Below are 25,059 nucleotides of genomic sequence, written 5' to 3'. Positions count from 1 at the left end.
AGACTAAGATTTTCTCTATTAAAGAATGCTAGACCAGGGGCTCCTGGATGGGTTAAAGCATCTGACTCTTGATTTCATCTCAGGTCATGATCGCAGGGTATGAGATCATGAGAACCAGCTCACCACTGCACACCCCCCTCAGCTAGGAGTTTGCTTGGGATTCTGTCTCTGTCTTGGGATTCTCTCTCTTTCTGGGCAAGAAAGGAAGGAAGGAAGGAAGGAAGGAAGGAAGGAAGGAAGGAAGGAAAAGAGAGAGAAAGGAGAGAAAGAAAGAAACCAAATCTATAAATAAATAAATAAAGATGGACCGGTTATTTTGTTAGGGCTATTATAATCTAGTTATTAAAATAATCAAGGTAGGTAGATAACCTAATTTCATAGTAGTTAGTTTGGTTTCTTATGTCATCATAATGAGATGATAAATTGAACCTGGAATTTTGCATGGATCTAAGCACAAACTAAAAAGAACTCAATGTGATTTGTGTTTGCTTCTCGTTGAGCATTTGCTCAATATTTAAGTTTATATAAGATGACAAACCAGACTGTTTTTATAGTTTTGCTTTTAATATAATAGGTAAAAGACAGTATCTCAAAGAAAAATTTTATAGGTAAAAAAAATGTAAAGCTATAAGTTTTGAGCGCCTACTTTTAGAGACAATATTTTGCTACAATTTCAAAGAAAGCCACAACTTTCAGTAGAACAACAATAATAGTAATCCAGAACAATTATCCAGAATAATAATAATGGAGATGACAATGATAAGATGATGGCCTAATGTTTTGAAAGTAAGATAAATTGTCAACTGTCTGGAAAATCACATTCTGCTTTAAAGCAAGAGAGTGCATCTTTTTTTATATGCATTTTTTTAAGGATTTCTTTTTTTTGTCAGAGAGAGAGAGAGAATAAGAGGAGGAATTGCAGGCAGAGGAAGAAGCAGGCACAGGGAGAAGCAGGCTCTTGTCTGAGCAAGAATTTCCCCAAGGAGGACTCAATCCGAGGACCCTGGGATCAAGACCTGAGCAGAAGGCAAATGCTTAACCACTTAACCACTTAACTGACTGAGCCAGCCAGGCATCCCAAGAAAGTGCACCCATCTTATCACCTGTCTAGACCCTTCTCGCTGAAGTCCTCTGTCAAGCATCACATGTGGGAATCTTCATACAGAAGTTGGCATTTAGGATTAAGAGATTTTTTTTGTTACCAACTATTTAATGGGAAGATTTTAAATATACTATATAAAGCTTTATGAGAATTAAATAAAAGATAGCAAAAGGTTATATCTAACAAACTAGATTAAAACACAGAAACTGAAACCAAGAACCAGTCCCTAACAACTAATGCATTTAATGTATATTTGGGAACTTCACATCTTCCTGTATTCACACTCTGCCCTGGTCTCACCAATGATGAAATTCACTCCGCAACCCTTGACTTTGGCCTAGGTCATGTGACTTGCTTTGGCCCACAGAATGGGGCAGAAGTAAGTGTGTCATTTCCAGGTCTAGGCTGCTGAGAGCCTATGACATATTTTTTCTCTTCCTTTTTTGTAGCTGCTATTTCTTGTATCATGAAAAGAATCTTCCCCAATAGCTTGCTGGTCCAAGGAGGACAGAGACATGGAACAGAGCCAGCACAGACTTGCAGTGAAAAGCAGAGCTGCCCCAGCCATCCTAGCCTACATCAGCCAAGCCCCAGCCCACCCAGTCCATAGAACTGTGTGAACAAATGAACTACGGAGTTTTGTAGTAGCTTATTTATGCCAAAATATTATAACAATAACTGATTGATACACCTTAAAATTCAGTTTAAAATGTGCAATGGATAGGGGCACCTGGGTGGCTCAGTGGATTAAGCCTTTGCCTTCGGCTCAGGTCATGATCTCAGGGTCTTGGTATGGAGCCCCACATCCCAGGGCTCTCTGCTCAGCAGGGAGCCTGCTTCCCCCACCCCCACGCCTGCCTCTCTGCGTACTTGTGATCTCTGTCTGTCAAATAGATAAATAATATCTTTTTTAAAAAAATATGCAATAGATAGATGATGAAAAAAGAAGTGTTGGTTCACACCATCTTTCACTTTTAACTAGCTATTGTGATATCACTCAGACATAGCCATAAAGCTTCATCTGCACTGATTTAGTACATATAACTGTACTTTTACCAAGTTTAGTTAGGACACTGAAAAGAACTGCACTTTTCTACACATGATTTGTATCCAAAATTTTTTCTCAAGAATTAATCTTATTTCAATCATATTAAATAACCAGTCAGATTGCTTTGGTCTTAGTAACAAATATTTAATAAGAAAATTGTAAAGTAAACTGATATGATAGCTAAAGGCCAGATATATTATTCCACTACCAATATTTTGAGTTAATTAGAAGGATGGAAGCCTTAATGTAAGGCTATCAATGAAATATAAATACTGACAGAAGTTCTCCTATATTTAAAATTTGAATTTAAGGGTTTGTTATCATTCAGAAATACCAGATAGAACTTAAGAAAGATGTTACTGGCAAAACTTGGCAGGATTTGGTTGAAGGGGAAAAAGAAAACTGAATGATGACACTTCTGAAATGTTAACTTCTGTTCTTCTCTAGATGCCCCTGGAGCCCTCCCCTCCCTACCCACCCCCATGCCTAGGGAAGGATCATTACAGCAGAAAAGCAGAGATAAGACTTTTCTTGATTCCAAAAGCCTTGGTGAATGTCCTGGGGGAATTCAGGGCACAGAAAAATTCTTGGGTGATGTATAAGCATGGCTTCCTACACAAGGGAAAAGAAATTGGGGAAATAAGCAAAATGATTTTTGACATATGTGTGTCTTTAGCTGAGGCCCAGATAAATTAAGAGAATCTAATAGCTGAGATATTTGTGCTTCCTGTTTCTGAGTAGGGCCTGTGGAGATGGCAACCCCCTAGAGTTTCTCTGTACCATGGCAGGGCATTTCTTCTCTTCTCCAAAGCAGCTTCACCGTGGGTGGATCCGTGCTGCTACGTAAGGCCTGCCCACCCAGATTCAGTAGATATAACTAGAGCCCCAAGAAAAAAACAGAAGTAGCAAAAAAGTGTCTCTAGCCTTAAGGGGTATATTGAAGGAACACGAAGGGACAGAGTAGCAGTGCTCTGAATGGACCAATAACTGAGGATGATGATGTAGCTATCAGCAGATCCAAGACGGACAGTTAAGGAAGACATTCCCCCACAGACCCACCCTGAGATTCCTTGGCAATTCATAAGCCCCTGGAATTTAGGTGCAATCCTGACGACATGGCAGAAACTAGAAATGGACTGACCTGAAGTTTCTGTCACCTGAAAGGGTGGGATTTGTGAAAGAAATTAAGCTCAGTTACCAAAAGAGAGGAAGTTACACCTCACAAGGGACTTCAGTAATACACATGTTTTCCATTTTTAAAAAATCTAAAACAGGGGCCCTGGGTGGCTCAGAGGGTTTAGCCTCTGCCTTCAGTTCAAGTCATGATCCCAGGGTCCTGGGATCAAGCCCTGCATTGGGCTCGCTGCTCAGCGGGGAGCCTGCTTCCCCCCGCCCCCCGCCCCCACTCTGCCTGACTCTCTGCCTACTTGTGATCTCTCTCTGTGTCAAATAAATAAAAATCGAAAAAAAAAAATCTAAAACAAATGACAAAATGGTATTATTTGGTCAAGCTTGATGGTGGGAGTTCATTATACTATTTCCTGCAACTTGGGGGATTAAACTATTTTACAATAAAAATACTTTAAAGTAAATACATTTATTTCAATTCTGAATCTATAGGCTGAAATTTGTCCCTAACCCTAGCATCTGTTATGATTTAGGCAATATCCTTTGTGCTTTAAATGCATCACCTCATTAAATGTTCAATGGCATCACTATTGGGTAGATGTCAATATGTTTTCCATTTTACAAATAAGCAGAGTGAGGTTAATTTAAAGAAACAATATGAAAAGAATATTTTCTCATCCATTGTGATCAGGAAGATTTTTGAATGTAGAAATAGGTGTTTGTTTATTATTTTAAGAAAATAAATAGATGGGGCGCCTGGGTGGCTCAGTTGTTAAGCGTCTGCCTTCAGCTCAGGTCATGATCCCAGGGTCCTGGGATCGAGCCCCACATTAGGCTCCTTGCTCAGAGGGGAGCCTGCTTCTCCCTCTCCCAATCCCCCTGCTTGTGTTCCCTCTCTCTCTCTCTCTCTGTCAAATAAATAAAATCTTAAAAAAAAAAAAAAGAAAAAAGAAAGTAAACAGAAAAAAAGACATTTAAAATACTCAAGATGGAAAGGCCCACAACAAGGAAGAGTCCAATGGGGGCCTTCAAGACACAAGAGGGATGGAATAGGATCAGATGATGAGGCAGATCTTCATCTAGAAAGCTGTTTCTTTCCATATATAAAATGGAAGTTATAGAAGAAGGTAAGGCAGGTTTGGGAAGGCCTGAATGGAATTCAGTGGAAGGTATGTGAGGTGGTGATGCTGAAAAACAGGATAAATATTCAGCTGAACATACAGCTTGTAAAAATATTGATATTTATGCATGTAAATAGTCAACCTCCGAAATGTTCCCCCTTCCCCTTCTGACCTTCTCCTAAAGGCCCTAACATCCTAGTGAGCCAGAACTCCAAGACATAGCTCCAGAGCTGTGATCCAAGTTGGGAATGACTGCTGGGTAGCTCTGCCTTGCTGGTTATTATTCTTTTTATATCACACCTAGTGATGGCTGCTATTATAATCCAAACTGTAATCACTTTTCTGAGCTCACTGACAAAGTCATATTTGGGCAGTCTTGGGCTTCTGAATATTGACAAATGTTGGAAAGCTGCCTGCTTCTGAAAACCACTGATATCATTGTAAGCAGTCAAACCTTAGACTCCTAATCCTAGAGTGGAAATTAGATGAAGCCAGTTTAGCGTAAGAGGATTCTAGGCTGGTGGGGACTGGAGAGGTTGGGGGGGTGGCGGTTGGTAAGATAGGAGAACACAAAGGGCAACTAACTTCACAATTTTACCATGAGTAGATCCTCGCCAGACTATTTAAGAATCTTATGTCCCAGAAATTGTTAATAGGTGCTCTAGTTATTTATCAACTTTAAAATGTTTCGATACCCGCAAAATTCCATTTTTATATATTTAGACATCAATTTCCACATCTTTAACGCGACTGACTTGGATGAATGGTGTCCCTTTTAGCTCTATATTTTTGGTAACATATAATGCGTGAGCTGACCTTTAAGGCTGCTTCTTTAAAAAAAAAAAAAAAAAGAACACAAATAAGTTGCCATTCACTCATTTTTTAGTAAATGATTTGGAGAAATTTATTAGCTTGCCTCCAAGCCTAAAGTTATCTGTAGGAGTATCAAAGAAAAAATATATTGCTTTTTATATCATCTGTTCGTTTCAAATCTTATATCCATGCTAACAATGTTCTTCATTTTTATTTCTCGTGAAGTTGGAGCCAATAGTTTAATTCAGCTGTTATAACCAGAATACAATCTGTTTCTTTTTGGTTCTAGCTTCTTGTTGAGGCAGGTTAATGAAAACTTTGTGGTTTTTCCTCTCATTAGGAATTCATTTTGGCATTGACAACGGTTCAGTGATCATTATGATTCCCTGTGCTGCTGTTGATTTGGCTTTGCCATGGACTTCCCTAGGTTGAGTGCTAGTTAAGCATTCACTCACAGGCCTCCCCAGAAAGTCCATTCCTTGCTGGAATGCAGGACACACACTCTCCCTGTTCCTGTTGACTTTTTTCACAGTCAAGATTACTCATCACAGCTGAAAATTGAATAACAATGGATGGGAAACAGCTTCCACATTTTTCCATAGACCATAACCACAACTGCTTTGCAACCAACTTATGAAGGAAGAATTAAATGAAAAGCAACCCTTTAGCAATCACTTAGAGGTAGACTGGGCACCACACAACACACTGACCCTGACACCACTCTTCCGTAGTATATCATGTTTGTTAAGCCACAATTTGTTCAAAACATTTAGAAATTGATTTTGGCAGAAATAAAAAATTAAAAACCCAATTTTTAGAAGATCTTTAGTATTCTAATAACGACTAGCCACCATAATTAATGCCAACACTTCTGACATTTTCCCTGCCATATAATTAAAGCTGATCTTTTTTAAAAATTGTATTGGTTTTTTACTATAAACAATAGCTTGTCCTTTATAGTTCTTTTATATTTTCGTATCTTCTCCCTAACTAGATAATCAACTCCAAGTGTTCCATCCTCTATTCCACCTCTCCTCCCCCTTTTGTGTCCCCACCCCCATGTCAGACTGCCAGTATTTTTTAATGTAATCTATGCCCCTTCATGTATATTCTCAGTTTTTTTTTTTTTTATTTCAAGTCATAATTTTACTCTTGATTGTATGTGGAACCTTAGGTAAAATGTCCTTTCCGGACAGTGAATTTCTTGACTTATTATAGCCCAAATGGAAAATTACTGCTGATTGTTTAATTATCTTGTGTTGCTTTATAATAAAAATTCCCAAATTCAGCATCCCCAAATTCAGGAATAGATAAACTATTTTAACTGCTAACAATTTCTTAAACTTCTAATCAATTAGAAAAACCGGGTCTCCTCTAACTCACAGGCGAGTACATTAGAAAAAAACTCTGACAAACTTGAAGCTCTAATTAAATATTTCTACAACTGTAAATATTTTACTATTTGTAAATATGACATAACGTGTTGGCATGAATTTCCTTTGTTCCAAAAAGATCAGTAAAATTTAACGTTTTCATTTATTTCAAAGCGTGGTGGAGAATTTCAGAATTGGTTGGGAAATGTTAAATTCTACATGTCTGCTTCTTCCAGTTTCCATCCCCATCAACTAGATGTAAAGGAGTGTCACCAAAAGCACACCATACACAGGAACACACACAAATTCCTTCCTTGTGTTTAAATGTGAAATGCACCTAAAGGTTTTGGGTCATTTTTCCTCCCTTCCTCTGTGAAACTGGAAGATAGCTGTGTCTTGGGCAGCGATGGAACGTGGGCGATGAGAAACGGCTTAGAACAAAGCTGAATTCTTTCTGAAGCTCGGGTCCCCACACTGGGCATCTCTGCTTGCGCGCGGGTCCCTTCACTCCCCACCCCTGTGAGAGTGATAACACTTCGAAAACATTCGCTCTCCGTAGGACGCCTCTGAGTGGTTCATAACTGGGAAAATCTTGCCCCAGGTTTAAAATATTTGCCCAAGCAACTCAGCGCTGGTTGAAACGCTTTCTCATTGCTCTTTGCTCCCTGCGGGCGCTCCCCGCCCTCTGCTGCCAGAACCTTGGGGATGTGCCTAGACCCGGCACCGCGCAAGTCCCGGCCAACCGCTGCAGAACAAACCCTTGGAGGACCGCCAGGAGGCTCCCTCCCAGCCACCGCCCCCCGCCAGCGCCTTTTTCTCCCCCATACAATACAAGATCTTCCTTCCTCAGTTCCCTTAAATAACAGCCCAGGGAAATCTCAGAGCCTTCATCCAGCCACCGGCCAGCATGTCTGGGGGCAAATACGTAGACTCCGAGGTAGGCTTGTGTGGGTACGCGCCGAGCCCTGCCGAGCGCAAGGAGTGCCTCCTTCTGCTATCTCCCACTCCAAATATTCCGACTGCTTTCCCTGCCCCAGCCCTCTCTCGACTTCGGGACACTTCTCTCGCGCTGGCACCTCTGCGGAATGGGCCTGGGCAGAGAGGTGAAGAGGAGGCAGAAATGTTTTCTATTTTCCTATTTAGAAAAGGGGCCGGGTGCCCCTATACTAGAGGGAGGCGGAAAGGGGGGTCGGGTCCTGAAATTAGCACTAAGGACGCATTTCTAGGTGGATCTGGGGTGCTGCTTGCTGCTTTATTTCGGGACTCCCACGGTCCAGCCCCTGCCTGTTGAGAGGCGGCGAGATGGAACGCAGGGTGGGAAGTCATTCACCCGCAATCCTGGGGACAGTCCCCGCGGCTCCCTGCCAGGCTCCTGGACGGGGTGGCTTGGGCGGAGAGCGTCCTGTTTGCACTTTCCAAAGCTCTTGGGCCACCTCAAGAACTCTTCCTGCATCTTGGCGCCTGGCGGGGTGTTTGGAGAGGGATGGACCTCTCCTCCCCCCAACTACCACCACCCCTTCCAACCACCCTCCTGTGCTCGGGCTCCGCCCGGGTGTGGAGACCTCGTTTTCTCAAGAGCGGCCGCGGCTCAGCCACCGGCCGGCAGCCTAAGAGTGACCTGAGGGTGGGTCGAGGGCGCTGTGCAGGTGAGAGATCGTTGTTCTAAGGAGTTTAGGGGGGGTTGACACATGGTTTGCTCCAGAGATGGGGGCTTTCGGCACTGTGACCCCCACGGGGGTGGGGAGAGCAATGTAGGGACAAAGAGGGCTGAGGGAGGGTGGGGGACTCGAACAAGTGCGAGGAAAATGCGACCAGAAAGCAATAAAAATGGGGACACTCCGTGGGTCGGGGGCTCAAACTGGATCTGAAAGATAAGCTTGAAGAGCTTATTGAGAGAAGGAATTGGGGCTAGGGGGGACGGGAAAAATAAAGCAGGTGAATCATTCGGGGCGAGGATGGCGTAGCAGCAAGGGTGGTTGGACGGAAGTCAGAGATTGGGTCCCCTCTCCTGCTGGGGTCTCCGCAGGGCACAGTGGGCTGGGTGTGCACCGGGCGGGGGCCTAGGCGGATGCTGCGGGGTTTGCCCTGACCCCTGGCGGCGGGCTGGGGAGACCGGAGCTCCCTGCCTGGTACGGAGGGGTGTGGTGTCCTCTCCTCGATCCTCTTAAAAAGCTTGCGGCGCCAAGGAGTTTACTGTGCGCGGAGCCACCACTGCCGAAGCCGTTAGTTCGATTTTGAAACTCGAGGTTGCCCCGCCACCAGGCTGACTTCTGATCGCTTGTTTTTCTTTTTGAAATTTTCTTCCCATCTCCCCGGCCACCCTCCCCTTCCTGGACGTCTGCCCTGCACAGGGACATCTCTACACTGTTCCCATCCGGGAACAGGGCAACATCTACAAGCCCAACAACAAGGCCATGGCAGAAGAGATGAACGAGAAGCAAGTGTACGACGCGCACACCAAGGAAATCGACCTGGTCAACCGCGACCCCAAGCATCTCAACGACGATGTGGTCAAGGTAAGGTGAGGCGGCCAGCGTGTAAAGGCAGCCGCCCCTCCGTGCCCCCCGCCCCAGGGATGCTGTCAGGGTTGGGACATCTCTCTCTGGCAAGCAGTCTGTGTATCCTACTGTACCTTTGCCACGCATACTGTTTTCTCGGCTTGGTAATGTGGGAGCTTCCACAGTTGTCAAAAATGTCACATATTCCCCCCCACCTGGTTAGTTCAGGTGGAATTTAGCTAACTTGAGTTTCATATAACTGCACTTTTCTCCTGGCAAATGAACCTCCAGATCTCTGCAACAGATTGACCCGTACTCCTTGGGAGACTGAGACAGTTGCCTTGCAGTTCACCCTCTGTGTATTCCCAGGCTTAAAGGCTAGCAAAGGGTGGTGCCCCATTGCACACAAAATTAAAGCAGTAAGGTCATTGTGTAAGGTCTTGTGCCGAGATGAGAAAAGTAATACAGAGTGGGCAGGTTCTCCCAGCTCAAATCAAGATAACCCAAAGTTATTTTCTTAAAAATAATAAGGTGGGTAAAATGCTTCAGACTAAAGACAAAGAGTACATATAACATATATTTTATATATATATATAGAGAGAGAGAGAATTTTAACTGGGGAAAAAGTGGTACTTGTGCACAACCAAGCTAATTTACACAATCAAAAATAATACGCACCTCTTGATTTCTCCCATAGACAACTCTAGTTAGGTATATAAAGTTTCTTCTTTAGTGACTGCCTGGGTCAGGCTTCCCCGAGTTAATGGGACACTCAGGTTGGAGTTCTTTTTTATACTTTAAGAATGTGTTTAGTGATTTAAAAAAAAAAAAATAAGTCAATTGAATGAGTTACTGGCCAAACTTAGATTTGAGTCAGTGATCAGCTTTTTATTATCATTATATTATTCAACTTTGGCCCTTTTAGCAAATCAAGTCAGAGAAATTTATTGTCTGAACCCATCTGGATTGGGAAATCATGGGCCTGAGCCATTCTTGGCAGAGGGTTTACTTTGAGGGGTAGGGAGGGCCAAGGAAAATCCTGGCCTGGAAGTGTGAAGACCCAGCTCTGTACAACTCCAGAACAGCCAATGGGGCAGATGAGCAATTTCCAGCTATCTAGTCTTCTATCTGTGCATGGGAGGAGCTATAGTTCAGAGACTGTTCACATTTATGAATAATATATTTCAAAAAGGGAAACAATTTAACCTGTAACTGGAAGGAAAATGTAACTGTCAGAATTGACTCTCTTGGCTTGCTGGTAGAGGAAAAAGGAAAATTGGACCATTAGTGGGTTTTTCTACTAGCCAGATTATGGAATATTTAAAAGCTTCAGCAATAACAGAAGTAGCTTATAAACTGTAAATTAGGGTTGCTAGAAACTATTTACTAAAAGCGTTACCTTAAAGTGGGGGGAGGACATTTTTGGTTTTTTCCCTTCTCATGTAGCTATAGACAAGAAGAAGAGATGCCAGGAAAAGAGGCAGATTTCAGAAAGGGCTGGCTTTATTGGAGCCTCCCTGTTGTTCCACTGCAGTGTGAGTGGGGTTCCTGGAGCAAGCAAGCCTCCCAGGATGAGTCAGAGAGGCCAGCAGTGTGGATGTGGGTCTCCACACATAGCATGACTAAGCTGAGAAAGAAAGGCTCCACTGGGAAAAGAGACTTCAACTCAGATGGAAAAAAGGCATAACAGGCTTAAAGGAAATAGCAGTTAACAGAATAGCATTTCAAAAAGCAAGTGTGGGGATCCTCATATTAAAAAAAAAAAAAATTAAAAGCTCCTCCTGGCCTAAAGAAAACAAACACCTCCCATTTGGTCCGATGAGCAAAATAAGAGAGGAAAGTCCACCTTGAGAAGAATTTGGTAGGCCCACTTGCTCAGATGCCCAGTTGAGAGAGAATTTTAGAGAATGTCCTACAGAGGGACACTCAGGCTACAAGTACAAATTCTGCCCAAAGGGTGTCATTTTCCAGTAGCCCAGGAAAAGTGGCCTATACCCTGTGGAGACTCCTATTTTAGAAGTGCTTTTCTTTAAGTCCAAGAACAAACATAATGACAGAAACAGGGATGATCCTCTCCATGTTACAAGGGAGTAAATCATAAATTTCTCTACTTTTGATCACATAGACTTCTCTTTTTTCTATTTTTTTGGTTTTGTTTTGTTTTTATAATTTTTTTTTTATTTTTTTAATAAACATATAATGTATTAGCCCCAGGGGTACAGGTCTGTGAATTGCCAGGTTTACACACTTCACAGCTCTCACCATAGCACCTACCCTCCCCAATGTCCATAACCCCACCACCCTTGCCCTCTCCCCTTCCCCCCGGCAATCCTCAGTTTGTTTTGTGAGATTAAGAGTCTCTTATGGTTTGTCTCCCTGCCTATCGTATCTTGTTTCATTTATTCTTTTCCTACTCCCCAAACCCCCCACATTGCATCTCCACTTCCTCATATCAGGGAGATCATATGATAGTTGTCTTTCTCTGATTGACTCATTTCGCTAAGCATAATACCCTCTAGTTCCATCCACGTCGTCGCAAATGGCAAGGTTTCATTTCTTTTGATGGTTGCATAGTATTCCATTATATACATATACCACATCTTCTTTATCCATTCATCTGTTGATGGACATCTAGGTTCTTTCCATAGTTTGGCTATTGTGGACATTGCTGCTATAAACATTCGGGTGCACGTGCCCCTTCGGATCACTACATTTGTATCTTTGGGGTAAATACCCAGTAGTGCAACTGCTGGGTTGTAGGGTAGCTCTATTTTCAACTTTTTGAGGAACCTCCATGCTGTTTTCCAGAGTGGTTGCACCAGCTTGCATTCCCACCAACAGTGTAGGAGGGTTCCGCTTTCTGCGCATCCTCGCCATCTTCTGTCATTTCCTGACTTGTTAATTTTAGCCATTCTGACTGGTGTGAGGTGGTATCTCATTGTGGTTTTGATTTGTATTTCCCTGATGCCGACCACATAGACTTCTTAAAATAACAAAAACACACAAAGTTTTACTGTTAATACATGGTACCTTAAAACTTCATGTGATAATGAAGAAACAGTGGTCAAGGTACCCAATCAGGTATGGAAAGTTCTGTTTAAAGGCAAGTAGCTCTGTAAAAGCTGCCTCTGCCAACTCTATAGTCACCGGCCACTTGTGGCTCTTTCCATTTAAATTTCAAGTAATTAACATCAAGTATAATTTAAAATTCAGTTCCTCAGTCAATACTAGCCACATTCTGAACTCTTAATACATGAGGTTACTGGCTCCCAAATTGGACAGCACAGGTATAGATTTCCATCACCATGGAAATCGCTTCTGGACAGTGCCAGACTAGTTCCCTCTGTTTTAAAAAGGCTCTTATACCAAGTTTAGAAAAATAGGTTTAGATGGAGAAGAAATGAAACCCTGATGTACAGTGTGAGGAACAGCATGGTGTATCTGCACAGTAACCTTTCAGTCTCATAAAACAGCTCCTTCGGGAGAGAAAGAAGAATCAGGAAATTAGTCTATACAATTTAGTTCCAATAAAATTGGTTTCTTAATCTTATTAAAGGTTTGCTGTACTATATTACATCCGTGTAGTCATTTATCCCAAAACAGTAGGCTATGAATGCTTTTTAAAATTTCCTCTGATTAAAGTGATCACAACTTCAGAACTTCATCCTTCCTCTGAGATTTCTAGGTCTTCTTTTTATGTTCACGTTTTCATTTGTATGTTCACTATGCCCCTATTTGGAATTTCTATATAAATAAAATAGCTTCAAATTTATGATTCTGATAATTATCACCAATTAATTTATTAAACTCATCATATGTTAGACTACACACTGTACCACATACTACAAAGGATAATTCCTAAAATAAGTCCTAGCAATCACAAAGATTAGAGTTAGAGAGACAAGATGCATATAGATAAAACGTTTTAAAAAATACACACACCATATCACAATAGTAAGTCACTGCCAAATGGTAACTAATGGGTTCTTTTTTGCTTTGACTACTAGGAAACATATAGTTAGATTTTAAGTTTCATTAATACATGTTACTCCTCTCTCCCACTTTTTGTTCTGTATTTTCACTTTCTTTTTTAACTGACATGCTGTTTTATGTGGTCGCTACTATAAACCTTCTCATCATCATTTTGGAAATAGATCAGATATATACTGTAAATAAATCAAAAGTAAGCAGCATTGAGTATTGAATAATAAAAAGGTTTTTAAAAAGTGAATGACATTAATTACGTTGATCTTGGTAATCAGTGTAGATGTATATTAGATCATCATATTGTACACTTTGAATACATACAATTATATTGTCAACTATTCTTCAATAAAGTTTTTTAAAAAGTGAATGGTATTGATATTTAAGTATCAGGGAGACCCTGTGGATGGGGTCAACAGGGTAAAGGAAAGAAGATGGATTACAGACAGTTTAATAGAGAAGGGCCTGAGGAGTACAATCTGAGTTGGATCATGAAGGACAAACAGAATGCAAATAGCTGAGAAAAACATAGGAGGGTGTTCTAAACAAGTCAGACATGGAGATGGGAATGTCTCCTACAGGGCATGATGGAAGGTTTAGTAGCCCATTTTGAGTAGGACTAGAGAATTCATGTGGCAGAGTGGTAGATCATAAAAATGAACAGACTGATCATGGCCAGATGGCAGAGTACTTTTCTTTACCCAGCTCTCATGGTAAGTTTGGACTTTATCATCTCAGGAAGACTTTACGTTTGAGTATGGCATGATGACGGTTGGCTTTCTCGAAGATGACTGGTTAAGCTATAGGATGTAATAAAAGGTAGTCAGTGTGGTTGAACAGAGAACAGTTAAGATGTAACTGCATCATCGTCTAGACATGAAATGAGGACAGTATGCAGTGGCACTGGGGATAAAATCATATAGGCATAAGATGACAGATTCTGAGAACTGGAAGAGAACATAATGGTTACCGGCCCAATTTTCAATTCCTTAAGAGAAGCACAAAGACTATAGAAGTTTAAAATTTTATCCATGTTTTCAAATGGTTACTGTCCAAAACAGATATTTTAAAATAAGGGAAGAATAGACAAGATTATGTGATTCTTATAGACTGTTGCTATGAGGCGATAAATGACTTGAAGATGATTCTGAGATTAGTCCTGAGAAAAATCAGGACATCTGAGAGAAGGTTTTTGTTGGAAAATAAAAATATACATTTATAACTTTCTATCCTAAAACTTGAATGTAATAATTCTTAAATATGCTCAGACACAAATTTTCTTTAGCAGTCAAAAAAAGTCATAACGTGGTAATCAGATTGGTTTTGATTTCAGAATAATGTCCCCATGCCTCCCTAATCCTTTTCAGCAGGAAAGCATTCTAGAGTGATTATTGATTAATCTCAATATAATGGTAATTTCAAATTTTATATTTATTTGATATATAATCAAAGCATAAGATTAAAAAGATCAGATTGTCTCAGAGCACTCAGCACTCTGTTAATATTATCTTCTGTTAGAGTTGGTATTGGTTTTGTTTGTTTATTTGTTTAGGAGATAGCTCCACACAATGGTGATTGATATTCTGCCACATATGAGATCATGCACGCAATTCAGAATCTCCAGCTTGTAAAGGAGCATTATGGTCATTTTTGTTGGGAAATTATTCTTGCATCACTGAGTGATACTAAATGGGGGATATTATTCATTCTTAAGCAGCTGAAAACACTTTCAAGTTCAGCCAAAAATGATATATATTTTAAGTGATTATTAAAAGAAAGTCTCTCTTTCTTCTCCATCTCCCATCATCAAAAAATAACTTGTTTTTAGCCGAATAAAATTTCATAATTATTTATTAAAGTTTAAGACCCGATAGACCAAATATCTTTGAATTATGGAAAAGCTCATGATGTGGCTTATTCTTCCAATTAATAGCAGTGCTGGCTACATTTTAAAAGGGCTTAAAGTAAGAACAGCTGCAATAATAAGCAGCATCTGGGAAGTCCAGTCATTTGAAAAACCACCTGCTTTATGTGTCCTGCCCACTCAAGTCCATAAAGTAATAGACATTTTCATATTTTGAATGAAACTGCTTTTTAGTTTGCCCTACTTTTCAATATAAGATCTCTATGATGAAATGCCCACAGAGAATTAGTCCCTACAAGAATGGGGCTGTGTGCACTGACCTGTGGGGTGCTGGGCCCTTTCATGATCCTTCTAACTTGGTTTGTATGGGGAAAGGGCAAGGCTGCTGTTTTCATACAAAGATGGTTTATGCCAAGAAACACACACCGTTTCTTCTTCCATACTGTGGACCTTGTATATTATCTCCTTTATAGTACCCTAAGGCCATGGAGAAAAAGATTTGCCTACTATACTTCTTTTAAAAGAAATTCCTAAAAAAAGAAACCCTCAGCCCCTAGACAAATGCCTGACATATATCCTGATAGAGTGGAAAGAGTATTGTGCCAAGATAAGAAAAAATATTTTTGTAACTTTCTTCTCTAAAACTTGAATGTAATTCTTAAATACACACACAATATTCTTCTTCTTTAACAGTCAAGGGAAAACATGTACATAGTAATCAGATCAGTTTTGGTTTCAGCATAATGGCATATTGCTTTCATGATCTCTTTCAACTAGAAAGCATCTAGTCCCGCTAGGGTGGGACCAAGGAAGGAGTAAAGAATGTCAGAGCCAATAGATTTCTTTCCCTCAGTAGTCCCTAAGAATTAGGTTTATAAATAGGATTGAACTTGTTTGGCTAATAAAAGCTAATAAATACCAACCCTAAAAGTATTTGGGGCAAGCTATTTTGTTTCTATGCTTCAATTTCTCTAACTATAAAGAATGAGAGTCCTTCTCATATAATAGCATTCCCTCCAAAAGCCATCCTTCTTTCTATAAATAATTATTATGCACTATGCCAGTGGCTACCATATGGAATTAGATATGAACACTACTCACACAGAGTTTATAGTTATTTCCTTGCCTCTGTTTATATATTTTCCTTTGTAAACTTTGCTGGAATTCCTTTACCACATTCCACTGTCTGTTAAAATTTTATAATCTTCAGGGCTTAGTTCAAAAAATGACTCATCTATAATGTCTCAAATTGTTCCTGAGCCAGTAAACAAGGCATAAGAAAAATAAGGAACATATATATTTTTAAACAATTTGCCTCTGTTCTTGTCCTACACAAAATATAATTAAATTATGGAAAATATTTATGTTCTTTCATATTTTCTCTTCTTGCATTGGCTCTCAACTTCTAATATTCATATTAAAAATTTGAAATTTTTAGCTTTTGCAAAACCCTATAGCCTCTTTACAAACCTAAGAGTGTTTTCAAATATAGCTAGGCATCAGAATCACCAGAGGAATTTTTGAAAACACAGGGGCTTGAACTTACTATAGATCTATTACATTAGAATATCTAGGGCTAGAGTCTAAGGATCTGTATTTTTCAAAGTTCCCTATATAATTACATTGTGAAGTCAGGTTTAGAAAGGTGGTTTAAAGACATACACTCTGGGGGCACCTGGGTGGCTCAGTGGGTTAAAGCCTCTGCCTCCAGCTCAGGTCATGATCCCAGGGTCCTGGGATCAAGCCCCACATTGGCCTCTCTGCTCAGCAGAGAGCCTGCTTCCTCCTCTCTTTCTGCCTGCCTCTCTGCCTACTTGTGATCTCTGTCTGTTCAAATAAATAAAATCTTTAAAAAAAAAAAAAAAAGACATACACTCTGAATGGGTCTATCCTAAGACAATAGAGAACTATACAGTAACACTACATAATTCTAGATGTTCTCCCTGCCAGAAGACTATTTGAAGGTCAGGCCAGTTTAAACCCTGCCAGAGAGTTTTGAAACACCATGAAGGGCTCCCAGATCAACTTTGCTCAGTGGTTCTCCATCTCTTGAGGCCACTTAGGCTTATAGCCAACCATAAGCTTAGCACTGGAGGGTCACCTAGGAGTGGGGTAGCCATATGCTCTAGGTTGTTGCATACAAACAATTTAGTACTGATCAACCCTGAATAACTATTAATAGTGTCCCTTCCATATTTAGAAGTGTCCTAGCTTGGAAGAACAATTATAAGGTCACAGATGGATTGGTAATGGCCTATAGCCAATTCCTATAACCTGGAATACATTCGAAACCCCAACACACACTAATTTTTAGCAAAATGGGCAAAATTTTCATATGCCAGTCTTGACATGCCTTTCTTTCCTCTCTGCTCTCCTGCATAACCCCACTCTTGCCCGTCATCACAGCCATCGAGCTGCACTATAACTTGAAGGAGGAGCTCTTAAATGCCAATCTACTCCCCCCTCAAACCTTAGTTTCTTTTCTTGCAACATAGGGTTAATGAAACTGACATCCTTCCATCACATTTTTTGTCAGCTCCTCCATCAAAGATTAAAATGTTTAAAATAGTTTTAACTATTTTTTCAGTTAGTCCAGGAAACATAAAATGGCATGCTTTCACATGAACCATTGTTTAGGGCAGGGGAAGTGTTTTTAATTTTGTCTTAAAGGAAATCTGCATGATCCATGTACTTTGCAACTACCAGGGGAACTAATTGGTAGAACAGATTTACACCTGCAAGGAATACCTATTTCCTGCCTTTCATGGGAACTATGTTGATGTTTCAGATATAAAATACATCTTGTTTCCTTTATTGAACCTTGAGAAGATGCCTTCTCATTGGTCATGATTTCACGGCAGGGGAAATACATATTCCTAAAGGCACAACCAAGCTTCCCCTTTAGTCATTATCAGCTGTTTAGGTAATTAAGAGCCAGGCATTTTTAATTTGGGGTAGGCTTAAATAAATTGTGATGCTGTGTGTATGTGCTTAATATTCTATCTTATAGCAATTTAAAAGTGAAGTTTGTAAAAATTGTATTCAATTTTCAATTCCTGAACCCAATATAGACATTACACTACCAAGGGGCATTGATAGAATCTTATGTAAAAAGATAAATTGTGTCTAGAGATTGCACTGCATCATCTCCTGTTTGTTGCAGGTATCAAACACAATTACATTTTTTCATTTATAATGAGTGACTAGAAAAGATGCTGATATCTGGACACAAGTAGTGAGAAAGTAGAAGACTGGGAGAAAAAAGAAACAGAGATAAAGAGAACCACAAGGCCCCTTCTCCCTGTCCTGCCACCCACTCTGTGCTGGACTGAGCTTTGCACACATCAGCTCCAGGATCCCCACATCCATTTCTTTGTGGGGATCCCCACAATGCTTCCATGTCTGATGACACAGTGTGGCCAGAGCAAGCAGTTCCCAGATAAGCAGGGCCTCCCATGCCCAGCCAAGGCATTTGTCCCTTTATAGGCCACAACATTGCACAGAGGCATTATTAGGCCAGGAAGTCAACTCATGAGATACGGCCTTCACTAGTAGAAAGGGTTAACTTCAAGCAATGGGGCCAACCAAAAAGTGCTGGAGGTGCAGGCGAGAGTGAAATAGGTGATGGGATGCTTCCTCCAACATTCCTACAGGCTAGCTCGGTGGCACAATTCCTCCTCCAATGACTATGGAAGACTATTATTATCACCATCACATTCAGTTTGCAGATAAGGAAACTCAGGCTTAGCCATTCACTCAGAATTACAAAGGTAAGAAGTAGTTAGTCAGAGTTTCAACCTAGACAGCGAGAGACTAGAATCAGGTTGTCACCTAGGGCACTCCAGTGCCTCTCTCTCTCTCCAGCAATAGATCATAATCCAAGCAGATGGCAGTATCTCCATAGTGCAGAAAGAGATGGCTGTGTTCTTAGAGTGGGTGGGCAGCATTTGGCAAGGGGGATTCCAGAAGTCCTCTGAGTTGGGAATGACAGGCTTGTGGCTAAGGTCAGTCTCTAGATCCTGGCAGGTATGCTGGGGAAGGAGGGGGAAGGTTCAATGTGAAGACTAACATAAAACCTCAGACCTCAAGAAATCTGGATGCTGGGTGAGTTCCCAACAAGCCATGGAGGATCAAGTCTCAAAGACCAGATTTGGGGTACAAAGTAGGGGTGTAGTGTCGGTGATTAGAAGTACAGCACATGCCCAGAACCACACACGCAGTAATGCTGTCTTGTGCTGAATCGTCTGAGTCTTTAAAGCACCTTGACTGCCAAGGGAAGAGCCTGGGGTGTGGCGATCCTGCCTGGATATGTGGGGAGGAGCAAGTGTGAGAGAATAAAGCAGGTCCTGACAGGCACTCTGAATTTAACAGCTTCATTTAAGGTTCTCGATTTGTCTGTTTGAATTCCAGACACTTATGCTGTTACAGTAATACATTGTGAAAACAGAAACAATTGAGAAAAACCTGAATTGTATGCTAGTGGGAGAAATGCCTCTTTAATCCTGAAAGTAGTTTCTCTGAGACTTCCTCCCTGGTAATTATGTATTTGTTCTCAAAAACAAATGCCAGAAGTAAGGAACAGACTTCATAGGACATTTTACAAGGCACCATTAATCTCTCAGAAGAACAATTGAAATGTTCCATCAATCATGGCTCACTTGTTGGCCTTGTCTATACGATTAGCAGTAATAATATATAGCTGGAAATGGGTATACCAAAATCTGTCAAGGCAGTGGAATTGCATTCACTGGATTTCACCCCCAGTTATTTTGGTTAGGTCAACAGATCTCTTCCTCACTTGACCCTGAGCATCATGCTTTTTAGTAGGGAGAGAAACTGCTTATCTAAAATAGTTAATAACCACCAATTCACCAATTTATTTTGAGTAAATCCCTCCACTACTCTAGTTATAATTATAGAATGATTCTTATTCTCAGATATTATGCTCCCTGAGGAAGGTCATTCAACAAATACTTAGGAAGCACCTGCTCCACACCAGGCACAGAGCATGTCATGAGTACTACTGCACGAGTGTCCACCTGGCAGCCTACAGCCTTCTGCCAGGGCTCACCTGAAACGCAGGGGTTTCTGTAAGCCTTTGCTGACCACCCTCTTGGAACTGGTCATCTCTTCACTTTGCTTCCACCACATCTTATTTTTATCTCTATTCTGGCATATATCGAAGCCCTCTGAGTATTCTGCTTCTCTATCCCCATGCCTCTCTCCCCAACTTTCCTTCCTATTGCATGCCTGTCCTTCAGGGTAGGACAATGGCACCCTGGTGGTCCCAGGACTATGGCTTCCCTGTACCCATCTCAGGGCTCCACACTGAGTCTGTCATCAGCAAATGTATATCAAATTGAATCTGCTGAAAAAAATCTGAAATTCTTCTTTAAGTAACTGAATGTCTCCTGTGAGTGAAAAGACAATAGGATTACATTTCTGAATGTCTTTCTTTGCCCCTTTCCCCAATAGCAGCCACATTTTAAACCTTCTAAGAAAAAGCATATCCAAATTATGAATAAAGAAATCCAGAAACATTCACTGTATTTACCAAAGTAAAGAAAAAATATGTTCTGTGTATATATTTATTATTAAGAGTTTTATTTTTATCCGTTTGAGGAAGACACAGATGCATCTCTCCTGAGCCTTCAGTAAACAGGCCATGGCACCTGCATGACCTTCTGGGGCCTGGAGGATAAGGCTAAACTCCTAAGTATCTGTCAGGCAGGACAAGCAAATTCCCAGAACGCTAAGAGATGCTATCGCAAGTGGTTGGCATTGCCCACTGGGACAGAAATGTGAAGACTGACAAGTGGATCTCAGGCCACATGAGAAATTCCTTCAAAGAGAGAGGTGGAAGGACTCTCTGTCAGACCATATGCCAATGGACAATGGCAAACATCAAAGAAATGACTAGGTCAGCAGACAGCCCTGAAGAAAAATCTAAACCTTCCATACCTGAGGGAGACAACAGCTATGAGAAACCCAAGCCTCTTTTTTCTTCTCTTTGGCTTTCTTATTTCTAGATTTCTTAAGTACACAGAGCTCAGAGATTTTACTAGCTGGGAAGGGGTGACCATTAATATCCACTATTCCAACAGCATAGAAATTTCTTTGTACCTCAGAAGTGGTCTTTCATAAATCTCAGAACCCTTCTCAGAAGGAAAAAAAAAAATAGACAAAACACACAGATGTCTCTAGAAAGGATCGGACATCATTCATTTCATTGTTGATGTCTGTACCAAGTGAAACGAATGCTAGCTCCTTTTCCAAATGTGCTTCTTTCTCTCACCTCTTGTGAGAGAAGGTGGATTTACTGTAACATGTAAAAAGTAAGACTTTTCAATTTGACTCCAAATAGTTTCCCTATCAACAAGCTAAACATAGAAAATCAGGATCATTATTCAGTTCAGAATACATAGGACTAGGAAGTAACCATCAAAAAAGGGTGATGATGTGTAATGAGAATTTTAGGTGTGACTGGTATCTAACATACAGCCAGGACTACAGCCCTAGCACATTCAGTATTTTATCAGTGACTAGAATGAATAGGTTAAGAGGACTCACAACTTAAAAATGACACCAATCACAATGACCTTGTTAACATCTGTGATAAAAATAACATCAAAGTGATTTTCACAAACACCAATCACCCACAAAAATAAGATTAAGACCTATATACAAAGTGAGATAATGCTAAATGACTAGAAATAATGAACATAGATATTAAGTAGGAAAAAGTGGGTAAATTTATGAAAAATAAGAAAATACTAGGAAAGGGTTATCATTTTGTGGGAGCCTGTGATATGGAAAACCAAGATGGTTGGTGAGTATAATGGATAAGCTCATAATACCACAGTCCCCAAGGGACAAAGATCTCCAGGGTGATAATCACTATTGTAAATGTGCCCTTAAATGAATTTACCATGCTCCACTCCCCATGGGCAATAGGGGATAGAAATTAGGCTACCAGTTATTCATAAACATTAAACATCTCAATAATTTAATGATAGTTTAAAGGAAGTATAATGGGGGTGGGTGGCTCAGTCAGTTAAGCGTCTGCCTTTGGCTCAGGTCATGACCCAAGGGTCCTGGAATTGAGTCCCACATCAGGTTCCCCACTCAGCAGGGAGTCTGCTTCTCCTTCTACCATCCCCCGATGCTTGTGATATCTCTCTCTCTCTCTCTCAAGTTCTCTCTCAATAAATAAATAAAATCTTTTTAAAAATAAAGGAAGTATAAAGGATGGAAACAAAAGGACAGTGTAATCAGAAGAAATGTCACCTACAAGATTCTCTGCCTCACTTGCTATTTGTCAGACTCATTAAGAATGGGCTCCTATTTTGATCTTTTGAGGGAAGTAGTGATGCTACAAAGATCCTAAGGAGGAACAAAAGGAAAGAGATAAGGGATGAAGAGACACCCTCAAGTTTGGCTGAGGAGGGACTTCTTTGTCTGGAAAATCTGTTAGAAAAGCTGAAGGGAACATGAAATGACAGTTGTCTTTAGGTGTGCCAGGTTATTAAGAGACTTACAACAAAAATACTGCTTGGACACAATCACCATTCAGGACAAGGGGAAAGGGGGAAGGGTTGTACCCTTCATTTAAAAAAAAAAAAAAAAGTATTAGGTTAACTGGGAGAAAGAATTCCAAGTAATAAGAGTGGTTAATCCCAGGAATGTATCACAGTTGTTTAAAATGATTGTGTGTTAAATTCCTTGTCTATGTAACTTCTCAAATCCCTCTACCTCTACAATTACAATTAGGGGTATAATAACACTGACATACAATCAATCTCATAATTAAACGCTAGCATGCATACAAACACTTTCCTCTATTCCAGGATACCTGGTGTATTTGGAGGCAAAAAGGGGTCAGTATGGCATTGTTTTAAACAGTGGTTGAGAATGCAAGTGGTAAACATCTAAAAGTAGAACACTGCAAAATGCATGCATTGTCTGTACCAAAAGGTCAGTATGAAACATTATCTTTATGGCAAGCCTGCCCATCCACTCCCTCCTACACATTGTATATTCATACAATTTCTCAGCTTGTATAAACCCCTATTGTGATTTAAACCATGAGAGAGAATGGCTTCTGCAAAGGGTGTCTGTTTTGTGACTTTTGACCAGAAGTTCTTTACCCAAGCTGTAGATTATCTGGGGAACATTTTGAAATCCTGTTGTGTCTATCCCATCCCTAAAAATTCTAATTGAACTGATCTATGATAGGACCCAGGCCTATGTACTGTGCTTTGTTTTGTTTTGTTTCATTTTTGAAAGCTCCCCAGGTGATGCTAATGTAAGAGCTGGAATTGAATCTGGTTTAGACTCTCAGTTAGAATTTCTTAATAATAAAAACATGTACTGTGATAAAACTTTCAGGACCATAAGGGCTACAGTGGGGAAATTATTACTTCTTTAGGTCCTCATTTGGGGAGTCTTAGCATTTAATTGGAATATGATATTATCTCTCAAATTCCTATTACAAAAAAATACTTTCTGGAACTCTACTATAGCAACTGCAAAAGACAGACTCTGTATGTGGGATAAAACTCATGTGATTTATGTAATCCAGCCCTATTGTTTGCCCTTTCTTTTGCTTGTTCTTTCTATTCTCCCCAAGAGGAAGATCATCTGGTTGGAGTGTCATCCCTATCCCCCCTTTTTCTACATGGGTTCATGGCTCAGACATACTAAGGATGGAGATAATGACATGCACTGGTTTTTCTCCTAATGGTGCAGAGGCCACAGGAAGCTTCAGTGGACCTAGGGACAGGCAGGTCTTCTTCATTTCTCCAGTGCTTGGCACAGAGAAGATACCTCAAGTCACTAAGAAGTGCTTTACTGATGCCAATCACTCTTCGGAGCCGATGGGGAAACTGAGCCTCAAAAGAAATCTGAATTCTAGCCCTCTTTTGGACATTCAGCTCAAGTGGTAACTTGGGCCTCAGAAAAGTCACTTGGACGCATGGACAGCAGCTTCTTCACCTATAGCAATCAAGAAGTGACTAGATGGTCCCTAAGTTGCCTCCATTTCTAAAATTCTGTGATCTGTTTAACCATTATTCATTAAAGAGTAGAATCTTGTAAAGATGCATGAAGTCCATTCAGAGAGAATGGTGGAAGATCTCTCATCTATACTAGGTTTACTACCTTCTTCCTAGATTTTACCAATGGTCAATCTCATTCTTAATATTCAGGCTGCGGGATTTAGCTGAGTCATCTTTGAAATACTGAGCTATCAAAGGATAGCATGCAAATGCAAATATACCACAAATAAATATTTGGAATGAAAAAGATCAAGAGCTGGAGTTCATTTCCCCTTCTCAACTGTGCTCATAACTGTGTGGTACCTTTTATTGCCCTTGCCTCAAAAATGGGATTTTTGTGTTCCAAGATAGACCAGAAAATCATTTCTAAAATAGGTTACAAACATTCAGGAATCCTTTTTGTAACCAGTAAATTCCTCTTCGTTCACATAACAGAGTGTATCGTTACTTACAACTTTAGTTAGAGCAATGGTCTTAAAAAGGTCCAGCTAAATAAAAAATGCTCAGACTGTCTAAGTGCTGACAATTGTCAAATCGCCGAGTTCATGTAGCTACATTTCTGAAGATCTTTCAACAGCCTATCTCTGAGGAATTGGATCAGATGACTAAGAACTACAGAGCAGAAGCACTATTATTTTGAGTCAGATTTTCCCATTAGCCAACTATAGTTTATTTCTTTCTGATCCATAAAAAATTTCAAATTTAGGGCCCTGTGTGATTTTAATCCCATCACTTAGCACCCAAGCTGTATGATTCCAAAGGTAAACATGAAGTTGTCTGAATTCCAGACCACCTGAACATTCTTCAGGAATTCATCAGCTCCCTAAGCAAAGCTATGTCTGCATCTATAGGTTTGAACCCAAATTTCATGAGAAGCAAAAACTAAATTGATTTTATTTCACTGTCATTAGTCACCTTTGATCACTCTTTTATCAAAGTTACTGTGACTGGGTTAGAATAAATTAATGCAATTACTAACCCTTGGACAGGATAAGACATTCAGAACTTCTTTCCTAAAGGAGATTATATCAGATTATTCTCTTGTAAATAGAAGAAAGAGAGAAATATAACG

General features: G+C 40.3%; 1 protein-coding gene across 3 annotated transcripts in view; it reads left to right on the top strand.

The window, feature by feature from the left end:
- Positions 1 to 7,397: 7,397 nt before the first annotated feature.
- CAV1 (caveolin 1) overlaps positions 7,398 to 25,059 on the top strand; it is a 35,269-nt gene continuing 17,607 nt past the window's right edge. The window contains exons 1-2 of one of the 3 annotated variants that reach the window (XM_032870891.1): positions 7,398 to 7,522; positions 8,937 to 9,101. In XM_032870891.1, the coding sequence (XP_032726782.1) occupies positions 7,493 to 7,522; positions 8,937 to 9,101 (195 nt within the window). In that variant the 5' untranslated portion in view covers positions 7,398 to 7,492. Of the gene's footprint in view, positions 7,523 to 7,669; positions 7,689 to 7,993; positions 8,232 to 8,936; positions 9,102 to 25,059 lie in introns of those variants that run through there. The other 2 variants (XM_032870900.1, XM_032870909.1) reach the window with 2 other exon arrangements.

This window comes from Lontra canadensis, unplaced genomic scaffold, assembly GCF_010015895.1.
Source record: "Lontra canadensis isolate GAN:19392208 unplaced genomic scaffold, GSC_riverotter_1.0 scaffold2, whole genome shotgun sequence".
NCBI classification, from domain to species: Eukaryota; Metazoa; Chordata; class Mammalia; order Carnivora; family Mustelidae; genus Lontra; species Lontra canadensis.
The sequence above is the reverse complement of the archived record's forward strand: the minus strand, read 5'-3'. Positions and strand labels throughout refer to the sequence as shown.